The sequence below is a fragment of the Anabrus simplex genome, chromosome 4, assembly GCF_040414725.1.
Source record: "Anabrus simplex isolate iqAnaSimp1 chromosome 4, ASM4041472v1, whole genome shotgun sequence".
In the NCBI taxonomy this organism is placed as follows: Eukaryota; Metazoa; Arthropoda; class Insecta; order Orthoptera; family Tettigoniidae; genus Anabrus; species Anabrus simplex.
The window spans coordinates 84240528-84253623 of NC_090268.1; the positions used below are offsets into that span (position 1 = coordinate 84240528).

Sequence of the window (13096 nt, forward strand, 5' to 3'; positions counted from 1 at the left end):
GGCTAACCATTCTTAACTACAAAACACACACACACATACATACATGAATGATGCATGCTTGTAATGCACGGGTCGGACACGAAACTATTCATCTATTTGTGCGACGCCAGCAGAGCTGCAGTAGGCCTACGCTAGAGAGGCGGACATTTCTTAAATACAAAACACAGATGTACCGCATACTTCGACGAGTGTTTTCATTGCGTGGGTCATATGGACGAAACTATTCACAAATTTGTGCGATGTCATTAGAGCTGCAGTATGGCTTGTACCCGCTTCGAAGCGGAATTGTCGTTCTTCTCTGACGAAGAACGTTAGGGGTCTTGTATGCAAGATTTAATTTTTTCCTTTCCTTCGTCTCAAAAAGCCAGGGGGGATCTAATACACTTCGTCCTGTCTCTCCACCATTCCTCATCCGAGACTTTGTTCCAGTCCAGGTTGCATTATCCTATGCTGTTCTTCACAAAATCCATCCATCGTAATCTTGTTCTTCCTCGCATTCTCTTCCCTTACATCTGTCTTTCCGATGCTTGTCTTAGCAGTCTTTCTTCTTTCATCCGCTTGACATATCCAAACAATCCCACTCTGTTCTGTTCTTTGTCATTTGGGTCTTGCACATATAGCTCTTTTAGTATGCTGTCATTTCCCACTCTACCCCTCTTTATCCTTTGTACAATACTACTCTGGAATTTCATTACAGATGCCTGTACTCTACTCTCATCTCTCAGAATCACTGTCCAAGTTTCTGCTGCATATGTCATTACAGTATAAATTTAAAGTTAAAAACTTCATGATTGTTCCGTATTGAATAGAGAAATAAGAAGATGTGCAATATTATAGGGAAGGATCCACCTTTCAATACTCCGTAGTAAGTTGAACTAAAAAGTAGTTACAACCTGTTTATTGGGACCGGTTTCAACACATTTCAAGTGACATCATCAGCCAATTAGCGAAGATCTTAAAACAACTAATACATTGAACACAGGCAAAAAATTAACATTGTATCATATCGTAGCAATTCAGTTAATGTTCAAAACACAATAATCACAGTCAAGAGAGTAAACAGAACATCACTATCTTGCGCCGAAAACAAATATAGTTAAAGTTCATAAGCAGGTCAAGTATGCACTTATGTAAAGTCGTTGCTAGGCAGGTCTTGTAGGCATTTGTTTCTCCGGCCGAAGAGTAAAAGGTGACGTGAATGAAGTCTTAGGAAAACAGTGTAGGATTTAATTTCGTCAAATTCAAAGTGGATATATAGGTTTTAAAATAATTTAAAATGTTAAAAAAGAATAAAGCCAAATAAAAATATATTAAAAAATAGGAAGAAATAATGAAAGAAATACGAGGTTCAACTCGAAACAACTTGCCGTAGTAATTGATAAAGAAATGATAAATAGAGAAAGGGGTGGGGAACGTTTATTAGAGGGTGGTGGTGATGGTGGTGGTGGTGGTTATTGTTATTAGAGGAAATACAATTGGGCAACAATCCTTTATATAACACTAATTCGAGGAAAAAAGAGGAAGAGAACCGACACTTCGAAAAATGAAGATATCGGTTAAAGGAAGACAAGGGCCACGAAGGGCGAGAAAATGAAAGACTCCCTAGCCCTCGGAAACCTAATAGCATCGGGGTCGGAAAAGAACAAGAGTTGACCAAGGGAGGTCGGACAAGATAGATGAAAGTGAGGAGCCTGGCACAAGTAAGTGGAAGCAATGCCAGGACTCAGCTAAGGGCCCCGTGGTCGCCAACCCATGCTCCGGAGTTCAGAGCCCCTTGGGGGGGAGGGGGGAGAACTAAGGAGGATCAAGGGGGGTGTTGCGGAAGGGGGAAGTGGCATGAGAGGGTATTGTGTAAATTGTGAAAGATTGATTCCTTATTTGTTGACTTCAGGTTATTTAAAAAGGAGATGAGAAAATCGAAAAGGGCATTGGGTTTCTCAGAAATATCATTCAGATTAAGATTTGGATTGAAAAACTGGTCAAGGTGTATAAAACAGTTTTCGGTGATGTCTAGGAGAGGGCCTTTATTTAGAGTGCTGAGAATTTCAATATCCTAGTTTATTGTAGTGAAAGCATGTTTTGTGTCATGTATATGTTGTCCCACTGCCGAAAATCTGTTGTGCTTTATTGCATTAACGTGTTCAAAGTACCTAATTTTGAAGTTGCGACCAGTTTGACCTATGTAAGAAGAATTACAGTTGTGGCACTTAAAACGGTATACGCCTGATTTAGAAAAGACACTTGTTCTATTTAAGGAGTGGGAGTTATGTAATAATTCAAGGTTTCTATTATTAGATGATGTAGATGTTGATTCCCATAGGGAACCTAAAATATTTGTCCCGAATGAGTGAATTTATAATACCAATATAATGGTCCGTTATTGGACATTATAAATTTTCCAGCTAACTCATTCTTGGTTGCCTGCGTTTCGCCCTCGTGTGCTAAGTTAGGCCCGTCAGTTGGGACTTAGCACACCAAATTTAACGGTTATAATTCTTATTTTATTGAACAAATCATTAACAAATTTAGACACCGCCCTAACACAACACTCCCAACTGACGAGCCTAACGTAACACACTAGGGCGAAACGCAGGCAACCAAGAATGAGTTAGCTGGAAAATTTATAATGTCCAATAACGGACCATTATGTTGGTATTCTATTATTAGTTCGAAAAGAAATCATGGTATTATGTTTTTTGAAGACATTAGCTAAACTTTAGGTATTTGTATTGAATGTGAATGTGGTGTAAGCAGCTGGTTTGGGAATATCTTTTAAGAGTGTTGTGTTAGGGCGGTGTCTAAATTTGTTAATGATTTGTTCAATAAAATAAGAATTATAACCGTTAAATTTGGCAATAGAGCAGATGATGTTTAGTTCTTTATTTAAGTTATCATTTGATAGCGGAATTTTGAAGGCGCGGTTAACCATACTGTTGTATGAAGCACGTTTATGTGACTGTGGGTGAAAAGAGTCTTGTTTTATGGTATTAGCTGTATGTGTGGGTTTTCTATAAATCATATATGATAATGAGGAAGGTAATCTGTTTATTGTTATGTCTAGAAAATTAACTGATTTGTTTGATTCTGTTTCAAGAGTGAATTTAATATGTGGATCAATTTTATTGAGGCTATTAAGAGTAGAAGCTGCATTGAAAACTCTATCATCCAGTATAACAAATGTGTCATCCACATATCTAGCCCAAAATAATACATGTTTAAAGTCGTCATTGTTATCAATGAAATTGTGTTTTAAAAAGTCTACGTATATTTCTGCAAGGATCCCCAAGGCTGGAGAACCCATAGCCAAACCATCTTGTTGATAAATTATATTGTCGAAAATGAAGAAGTTGTTAGTAACTACTAATTTTAAGAGGGTCATAAAATCATTAATTTCAAGTTTGCTTAAGCAACTATATGTATTTAAGTTATTTTCAATAATAGGAAATAATTTTTTGATATTAATACTGGGATACATATTGACAATACCGAAAGAGTGTAGAGAATGGTGTGGATGGATTTTAAAGTACACACTTGAGTGGAATCCCACTAGACCTGCAGCCTTGATCATTTCTATGGCTACTTCCTCTATTCCCACAGCTTTTCCCATCTTTATCTTTTTAACTGCCCATTCCACCTCTGTCACTGTAATGTCTGTTCATTCTCTGTTACATAATCTATTCCTGCTGCCTGGATACCGTCACTGTAATGTCTGTTCATTCTCTGTTACATAATCTATTCCTGCTGCCTGGATACCTTCTCCACATGTCGGCTTTCTCACATTTAGCAGTTCATTGAAATATTATTTCCGTTTATTCATTATCTTTTCTGGTTCTGTCAGTATTATTCCTTTATTCTTCACAAATCCTGTGTTGTTCAATGCTTCATTCCTACAGTTTCATATAATACCAAATAATTTTTTTCCACAGTTCAAATCCTACTTTACTTCCTGGGCAAGTGTTTTCCAACTTTTCTTTGGATACTAGTTTTTTTGCAAAATCTCACTCTACTCTCTTCAGTCTTTTCCATTCTTTCCAAGTTTTCTTCTTTTTCTTTACTATATCTTTCATTGATGATGATGATTGTTGTTTAAAGGGGCCTAACATCGATGTCATCGGCCCCTAATGGTACGAAATGAAATAACAAAAAATTCAAATTCATCCACTAACCAAAATAAAATAAAAAAAGTCATGAAGAATGAATGGATGGACATGAACCCTACAAAAAAACAAAAACAGTGGATCAGACTCAAAAAGAAGGTAGTTAATTAGAGTATTACTGACCAAGGGACCATTTATTAAGCACAATGATGCTTGATGTCTGAAGGGGTGCTAAATTCACGTCTAAGGCCCCACAGAATGGTTTATGTCGTGAGTAAAGTAGAACCATGGTATTTGTCTTTTTGGGGTACTGATCAAAAGTAGCGAAGATTCACGGTGGTCCACACAAGATGGTACAACTCACAAGTATTGCTATTCGTACAGGGAACGCAGACCTATGGTGTAGCTCATACAATGGCGCCACTCATAGCCAACACAAACCGGTAAGGTTCCTCACCTAGGTGTACTAGTCACGGGCGCCGGTATTCCAGTGGTGTTCCTCACATAGTGGGTACCAATCACAGGCAACGCTGACCCACGGTGCTGCTCATATAGCGGTACAACTCACAGGCTACGCCCAGACCAGCGGTGTTGCTCACATGGGTACAATGCACGGGTACTGGAATCCACCTGGCCAGGCTTTTTACTGCAACTAATCACAAACCTATTTCGTACCAATTTAGGAATACTACTCGCAAGTACATGCAACCCATTGTGTTCCCCGCATTATGGTACGAATCAAGAGTAGTTTCATGGTTCTAATTCATTCATCCCTTAGTCGCCCCTTGTAGTCGCTTCTCACGATAGGCAGGGGATACCGCGGGTGTATTCTACATGTGCGTCCCCCACCCGCAGGGGGTAGTGTGTTTGGTCCGCGAGAGGTATTTTATTTCCCTCAAGTCCGCCGGCAAGCCGGTTAGGACACCCCTATCCACCCCATGGGACGCGCCACGTGGGAGTATCACATCTCCCCCTGCTATGCCTGCGTAGCAGGTTCGTGGGGAATTGGGATGAATACTGAAATTTTCCATTCTTTTGGCCACTGTTGGGTTTTCTATATTTGCTGACATATGGAATGCAAAACTTTCACTGCGCCATCCCTAAGTACTTGGAACATCACTACTGGAATTCCGTCATGTCCACTTGCTTTGTTTTTTAGCAGTATTCTCTAGGGCCCATTTGACTTCACTTTCTAAAATATCTGGTTCTGGTTCTAAGGGCACATGAACTTCATTATCAATAACACACAGTTCTTTCTTAGGCAGATCTTCTACATGTTCCATCCATCTTTCCTTAATGTCCTCTGCTCCTGTTAGATCTTCACCATTTTTATCTTTTACCATTCCAATTTTTGCCTGGAATTTTCCTTTGATTTCCCTAATTTTCTTGTAGAGATCCCTCATCTTCCTTCAAGTACAAGGCATCTAAAAAATGCAAACAGTAAAGTAATACAAAAAATAAAGCATTTGCATAGGGGAGCCAGCATAATTTGTCCTTGTCTTTGAATCGTGCATCTTTTTTTTTTTCACTGCGTGAGGTTATGTTTGTCAGTGATTTATCCAAGTGCATTATTTGAATAATGTAAATGCACCTTGTTGGATACATTTCGGAAATAGTTTCTTCCATGACATTTGAGAGGTTTAAACTGTGAATCAAAGTTAACTGCATGCAGTTAATGGATCTTAGAATATTTTGTGACACAGCAAGGGTTGTCAGTTCTGAATTACGAGTTGATGGTTAATTCGAAATCACGTGATTCAAGGTCCGATTTTTGCATCCCAATGACTTCGAATTAACAAGGTTTCACTGTATTGTGATACTGGTTGCCCACTTCTCACAGCTACCTGAAGAACTGTGCGTCGCCTGCAGGGGACACCCTAGCATATTCCAGGACCACACCATATTTCCTTTCACTTGAGGCTTTTATTACAATGGGTTCACCACTCCCAAAGGGATTTTAGAGCTGCTGTCAACGGTGAGGAGGCCGAACAAGGAGTATAAATGTCTTCTGCAGCTATCCCTAACCTGGGGACAGACACGGCTTGATGGGTTCCAGCGGCATTTCCTACATTGAGGGGGACCGTCACCCCACCTAGAAGAACTCACATGCCTAAAACTGCTGGTCCCCTTAGCGGCTTAAGTTATTTCTCGCCGCCTTGCACTCAACGCAGCCTATACTTAATAAGCATTATTGAAAGTTACCTATTAAAAACATTATTACATAAGGATACATTGTTTGTTTTATGCACCATTGGCATCTTCATAACATTCAAAAACAGCCCCTTAAAACCTGAGCAAATGTTCCCCTAAAAACATCACTCAAGGACATCAGTGTTAGTACCATAGAGCTCTGAACTACAAGAAACAGCAACACATCATTGGTAGAATTACTAAATTTCATACAAGATAACTGATGGAATACCTCCAATTTGAAATAATTCTCACATAATGGGAATTTGATAGCGTTAAAGAGAAAATAAATTCTGTAGAACACTCTGTTGCTCCATAACTCTCCAAACGATTTAATATACAAGGTAGTCTTCGTGCCCTTCTTGCTAGCTTCCTACATAACCGTTGACAGATAGTGGTATTATCAGGCACATCATCCTCATGGTTACCAGTCACCTCCAATGTCCCACAAGGCAGTGCTCTTGGCCCTTTGGTGTTTTCCTTTTTATGGATGCTCTGCCATCCAAAGTAAATGACAGGAAATACCCTCCTTTTTGCTGACGACTGCAAGATATTTAGGGAGATCAGGAATCCAGTAGATGCAGCTGTTTTACAGTCCTCACTTAATACATTCATGCCCGTATTCGAGTTACTGCCCATAGCGCATGACCATGCTGTGGACCGTATCCAAGTTAGCCCGGATAAGCGCAACCTTGAACTCGAGCCGTTCCTACGCAGCTGGGATCTATTTTGGTCACAAATATGTGCGAGAGAGATGAATGTAATAACCCTATGAATGTTTCTACTCAGCGAAAACCACATGGCCACGGTGATTTTCGCTCCCAATGTACTTTCTTTGTTTTGTTTCTGAAGGTAGCCTAGCGCTCGCACAACTAGCTACGTAGTTGGTTTGTGATTGCACAAGCGTGTGTATAGTCGCGTTCTGAAGTATAACCATGATGTGCAGGGACAATATAAATGATGCAAGTGATGCGAATTTACAAAGCACAGGTTTTCAGCTGCTTGAAAATTATCTTGGCCAGGGGTATACAGTCTATATGCACAATTATTACAAATAGGGTTTGACCCGCGAAACAATTACGGGAACAGAACACTGCCATATGGGGAACAATACAGTCGAATAGGGGTGTACCAAAAGATCTAAAGAAACACCAGGCAATTCTCAAACGGGGTAAACAGTGAACCCGACATACAAGTACAGTCACCTCTCTCCGAAATCTCAGCTCCATCTACGTCATCAGCTCCAAGTCAACGTCCTGCAATTTTGCCGCCAAAAAGGGCACCGGTCAAGGATCCATCATTTAGGTTAGATGCGAAGAGAAAAGAGTATATTCTCTTAAAGTTTCCACCATCAAATATAGAAAAGTTCCCCTGAAGAATGTGCAAAGTATGCTTCAAAAATAAAATTATTAGTGAAACACGCTATTTTTTGGAATGTTTAGTGTTCCCATTCATCCAGGAAAGTGTGACATTCCCTACCACACACTACAGAGATACTAGAGGACTTCATTAAGGTATGTGTAAAATTTTGTTTCCATATCTTATTCAGTTTACAACTTATTGTGAAAAGAATTCGTTGTTGTTTGCTCTGCCACTAACAGCTGGAATAGCTGGGCCAGCAGCCCTTTAAATAGCCGCTCAGATGATGGGCGTGAATGTGTTAACATCCTATCGAACTGGTGCTGTACTTTGAAACTTATCCCCAATCCACAAAAATGCAGCCACATGACCATAACCCTATGTAAATCTCCTCTACCGACATCATATCACCTACAAAAACATACCAGATGTAAGGCTTTTCAGGCGTTTGCTCTATTAAATAGCGTTTCGTCTTAGGTCTGACACTAGACTCGTCAGAGTGGGATGTGCCCATTGCCATAGTTATGCAACAGCGTGACTTAGGTGTAATATTTGATACGAAATTACAATTCAAGAACATAGAAACATGTACAACCAAGGTTATGAAAGTACTAGGCTTTCTCTACTGCTTTACAGAAATTTTTGATCCCATTGCTCCTCACGATCATTCAACCTCTGCTGAACTACTGCTCTCTGATTTGGACAGAAGCCTCCTCCTCCAATATTAACCAGTTAGACATAGCAATGTCCTTTGCTGCAGTTGTAAGCAACAGAAACCCCAAGCTCAGAAATCTGCCTACGCAGAAGGTATTAAGGGTAATAAATGTTACACCGCTGCACACCTGGCGACAGCTAGCTGATCAGAGTTTTTTCCTCGACAGAATCTTAAATGGGCATTACTGCTCCGAACATCTTGTCTCACTCTCCTCTCTCTGTGTTGCTTCCTGCTCTACCAGAGCCAAAGACTTTCTCCACATTCCGCACACTCAGCACTCAGTACTTAAACGATCTTTTATAATCGACCTCCCAACTCTCTTTAACACTATTAATAAGCAAAAAGAGCTTAATATATCAAGAATATTCCGGAGGGGTGTAAATTATCTCTTAAGGATAAGTTGATGTGAAAACGTTATACTGCCATCGTGACCTACATGACTTGACTATGAACATGGATATTCTCACGGTTTTCAATTTGGTCAGTTATTAGTAGGCTGTGTACCGGATCTTGTTATCTTTTGTTATATTTTATTATGAAAATTTACAGCTGTTGACAGTACAAATGAAATGCGCTCAGTGTAGCTGTATCTTGTGCTTTGTGAATAAATAAATTTAAATAAATCAAACACTGAAGTGATTTGTATATTAACTTTCATCTATGAAGTTAGCTGCCTCTGTGGATCAGTGGTAGTGTTGGCCTCCTGATCCCAAGATAGCGGGTTCAAGCCCGGCAGAGATAGTCTGCTTTTTGAAGGGCAGAAGAAAGTCCATTCGACACTCCATGTCGTACGATGTCGGCACGTAAAAGATCTCTGGTGACACATTTGGTGTTTACCCAACAAAATTCATGAAATCTCAGCCATAGACGCCCAAGAGGGTTTCGGTTTACTCGGTCTGCTATCTAGTGGGCCTAGAGTAAAACGGAACGTCGAAATTGATGAGCAGACAGCCAGATGGCATCAAATTGAAACGTCTGCACACGGTAGCTAAGGCCATACGATTCTTCTCATTATTATTATTATTATTATATATGAATTTGTATAAAAACTTGATAGAAATTAACACAGTATTCAAAACCAAAAAGTAACAAACACTGATACAGTACCTTTTCAGGCCGTTTGCTTCCTTTTGCAATCTGAGTGATAGGAAGAGCGCTGGTATTTGATGCAATAATACAGTGTTCTGGTATGACTTGCTCTAGTTCCTGGATGACTTTGTGTTTAATTTTTAAATCTTCAAATACTGCTTCAATCACCATATCACAATTTTTGAAGCTGGAGTAGGATAGCGTTGGCTCCAAGTTTGCTAGAAACCGATCTTTTTCAAGGCTGTAAGCAAATTATCACCATCATAAGCACTCCATGTTTATTAGTACGAAGTGGATAATGAAATTAGAAAACTCTGAACTTACTTACGGAAGGATTTTTTTCCTTTTCACAGCTTTATCAAGCCCAGTCTGAATTTGCCCTATTCCACGAGCCAAACCTTTTTCTTCAGTATCTTTAAGTATAACATTATAACCTTTGTCAACTGACACTTGAGCAATACCAGCACCCATTAATCCAGCACCAAGAACACCTACTGTCCTTAAAAGATCACAGCAATTATTATTAATACATTGACAAAATCTCCAAGACAAAAGAAGACCTTAAGAAATAGCAAAATCAATCTTACTTTACTTTGTGCTGTGGAACCCCAATCCTGTTTTTCTTGCACTCAGTCTGGGCTTTGAAAAGGCCCATAAGACCTTTACTCTCCGGTGTCATTGCTAGTTGTCCAAATAATAAACTTTCAGCTTCATATCCAGCCATCGGACCTTTCTCAACACCAGTCCGGATTGCTTCTATGATCTAAAGATGGAAAGAAAAGAGCACCCAAACACAATGAGAAAATACAGTATGTCTTAGAACCTTAGAATTCCTACAAGGGCAGACCAAATATAAATGAGAATTATTTTTTTAAATGAACTGAATCAAAAGGAAAAAAACAAAAGAGGTAAAGATCACTTTTCTACATAGTGTCCTGCCTTAGGTACACATTTTCTCCATGGGATTGGTAAGTTTTTGGTGTCGTCCTGATAGAAAGAAGAACGTGTGGGGCGCCAGCTGCACACGAACTCCGCTACACTTGCATCATCATCATCATCATCGAACCGCTGTCCTCCTAGGTCTTGTTTGAGTGGTTCAAACAAATAGTAATCGCAGGGCGATCAATCTGGACTTACGGGTTCCAGAGGAGTCCAGTGATTTTTCTCCAGTTTTTCCCACGTTAAAGTGGCAGTATGCGACCTTGCATTGTCATGGAGAAGAACGACATTTCGGATCGCTTGCCGGCGTCGTTTGTTGCGAAATGCGACAGTAATAGGCTGCATTAATTGTCCTTTGTTCGTGAACACGTCAAATTGAACGCAATTTAAAGACGACAGCAATAATATACATCAGCAATTATAGACAAGAAAAGACCCACCATTCTGCAGTTGACACTTATGCAAAAGCAGATGTTATTTCGATACTTTAAGACAACATTCAATCGCAGCCGCACATATGTAACTCTGGTTATACATTAGACTTGTCATCAACAACTGACGAATCTATTAATCATACTAGTGGATAAGCCTAACATATAGCGGAACCCCAAGAGAATACTGCCTACGAACACAAGCACGGACATTCTCCATTTATATTGGATAAAAACAAGAAAACAGACAAATGCAAGATGTCAAATTCATTTTAATGAAGTGTTCCTAGTCATCATAATGGATTTTAACATGAACTGTACATTTTAATATGTGATTTTAATATGTACTACTGTATATATTTTAAAGTGTTTATGTACCTGTACTTTTAAAATAAGTTAATCCACACGAATTTTAGGCCTAAAAATACATCCATATCATCTTAGTATGTACAAATAGCCAGTTTTATGTTGAAACATGCCCAATTTGGACATTGAACACATTCCATTATTATGACTTTTCTACTAGGCAAGGCATATTAACCAATTTTGACTTATGTGAAGGTACTAATGTACAGCTGAAGATGACTGTATAAAAAGTCGAAACCGGTACTGTAAGTAGGATCTTATATTAATAAAACTTGTATTGATAAGGTGGAACCTTTTCTTGACTATAATATAATCGGCAGTCTCCCGCCTACATCGGCAAATTTCGCAGGTATGCATTTCCCTCGACAAGCTCCTCGCCACGTTAGATAGATTTATTAACCATCAACAGGCTATTCCCAATTGCAGGTTGGGATGTTTATGGCACCTTTCCATCTTCTTCTACCTGACCACCATTGTTTGACCTTAACCGTGTTCCAATCCAAGTTTATTCTAGACAGAAAGATGATTTAATGGAACCATCAACTTCCTGAATATACAGCATGCCACTGTGGACAAAAAAATAGGCCTACATTGCTGTAAAATTATAGTCTGTGTAAATATATTTTATAGTGCTAGGTAATAACTGTTGAAGTGGGAATTTTCAGCAACTACAGATTATATTTTAAGTACGTCATGCATTCTATTCTTAGGCAAGCCAAACTTCTTTGAGAACCTCATGAAGAATGCTGGTACTGTAACCATGTGCTCCAAGCTTGAGCCCAATCACTTCAATCTCTAGTAGATGGAATTTATGTTTGTTGAAGGTGACTATTGGAATGTAAATAATGATGTTCTTAGCATCTGCTTCCTCTAGTTGGCCTTTATAATCAAACCTGATTGTAGGGTCTTTTCTATAGCCTTTTCCTAGCGTCCAGTGCTGCCAACTGATGAGATGCCATGGACTTTTTCATATGTGGTATATCCTTTCCCCTGAAGTTCATCTGCGATTAAAGATCTTACTTGAGGATGTTGGTAATTTCTCAGTACTTCACTGTGTGGGCACGATCCCAGGACGTGGGCCAGTGTTTCTTTCTCTCTACAGCAACGCTTACAGAGGTTATCATCCAAAGATCTACCCGGCATGATTCTTATTGCAGTGACATTAGACATAATTTTAACTGCATCCTGCCACTTACTACAGGAGAGGACTTTATGGTGTTTCATCCAATTATTGGCAGGTGTATATTCCTTGAAGTCCAACTCCTATAACTTTGTGAGGCAGAGAGTAACAGGCAGTCATTTCGCAGTCTTGATGCTTTTGACGTATTTTCCTTGTATCATGGAGACTATTTTATTGGTTAATAATTTAACCAGCATTAGCTATGTTTAATGTAGACAAGTTAGAATTCCAAATAATGGCTCCCAACATATGCAACGGCAACTCTGATAAGAACAGTGCAAGCATTAATGTGTTGTGTGCTACTTCCCATGATTCTTTAAAAAGACCTTTATGTTTTCTGTCAGAATATAACATACAATCTGGAATGTCACACGGAAACTATAAAAATTCTTTCAAGGAGCATCGTATTACATTAACAGCATCACTGAGAAAACCACAGGTTGTAAATATCAGTTCCGCAGTGTGAAATGGTCAGATAAGTGTAGGACATACCACTGTATTCATATTTCTGATCAGGCTCTGGTAGAGGAGATGAAGTAAGCACATCTAGCCTTTGGTGTAGGTATCCCATAAATGAATTTGCATTAATGGTATAGGTGCAGGGAACGTCAAGACAGTGAAACTGTTTCCCTTATATCATAGTTTTAATAATGTTTTCTTCGACTAACAGGGTGGTCTTTTTTAGAACAAATAACTGTTAAGTTCTTCAGTCTTCCAAAACTAATTGTCA

General features: G+C 39.2%; 1 protein-coding gene across 1 annotated transcript in view; it reads right to left on the minus strand.

The window, feature by feature from the left end:
- Mtpalpha (monolysocardiolipin acyltransferase Mtpalpha) overlaps positions 1 to 13096 on the minus strand; it is a 134690-nt gene that overhangs the window by 47534 nt on the left and 74060 nt on the right. Inside the window, exons 6-8 of the mRNA XM_067145136.2 lie at positions 10038 to 10213; positions 9779 to 9949; positions 9469 to 9691 (exon numbers count right to left, since the gene is read on the minus strand). Coding sequence (XP_067001237.2) covers positions 9469 to 9691; positions 9779 to 9949; positions 10038 to 10213 — 570 coding nt within the window. The remainder of the gene's footprint in view (positions 1 to 9468; positions 9692 to 9778; positions 9950 to 10037; positions 10214 to 13096) is intronic.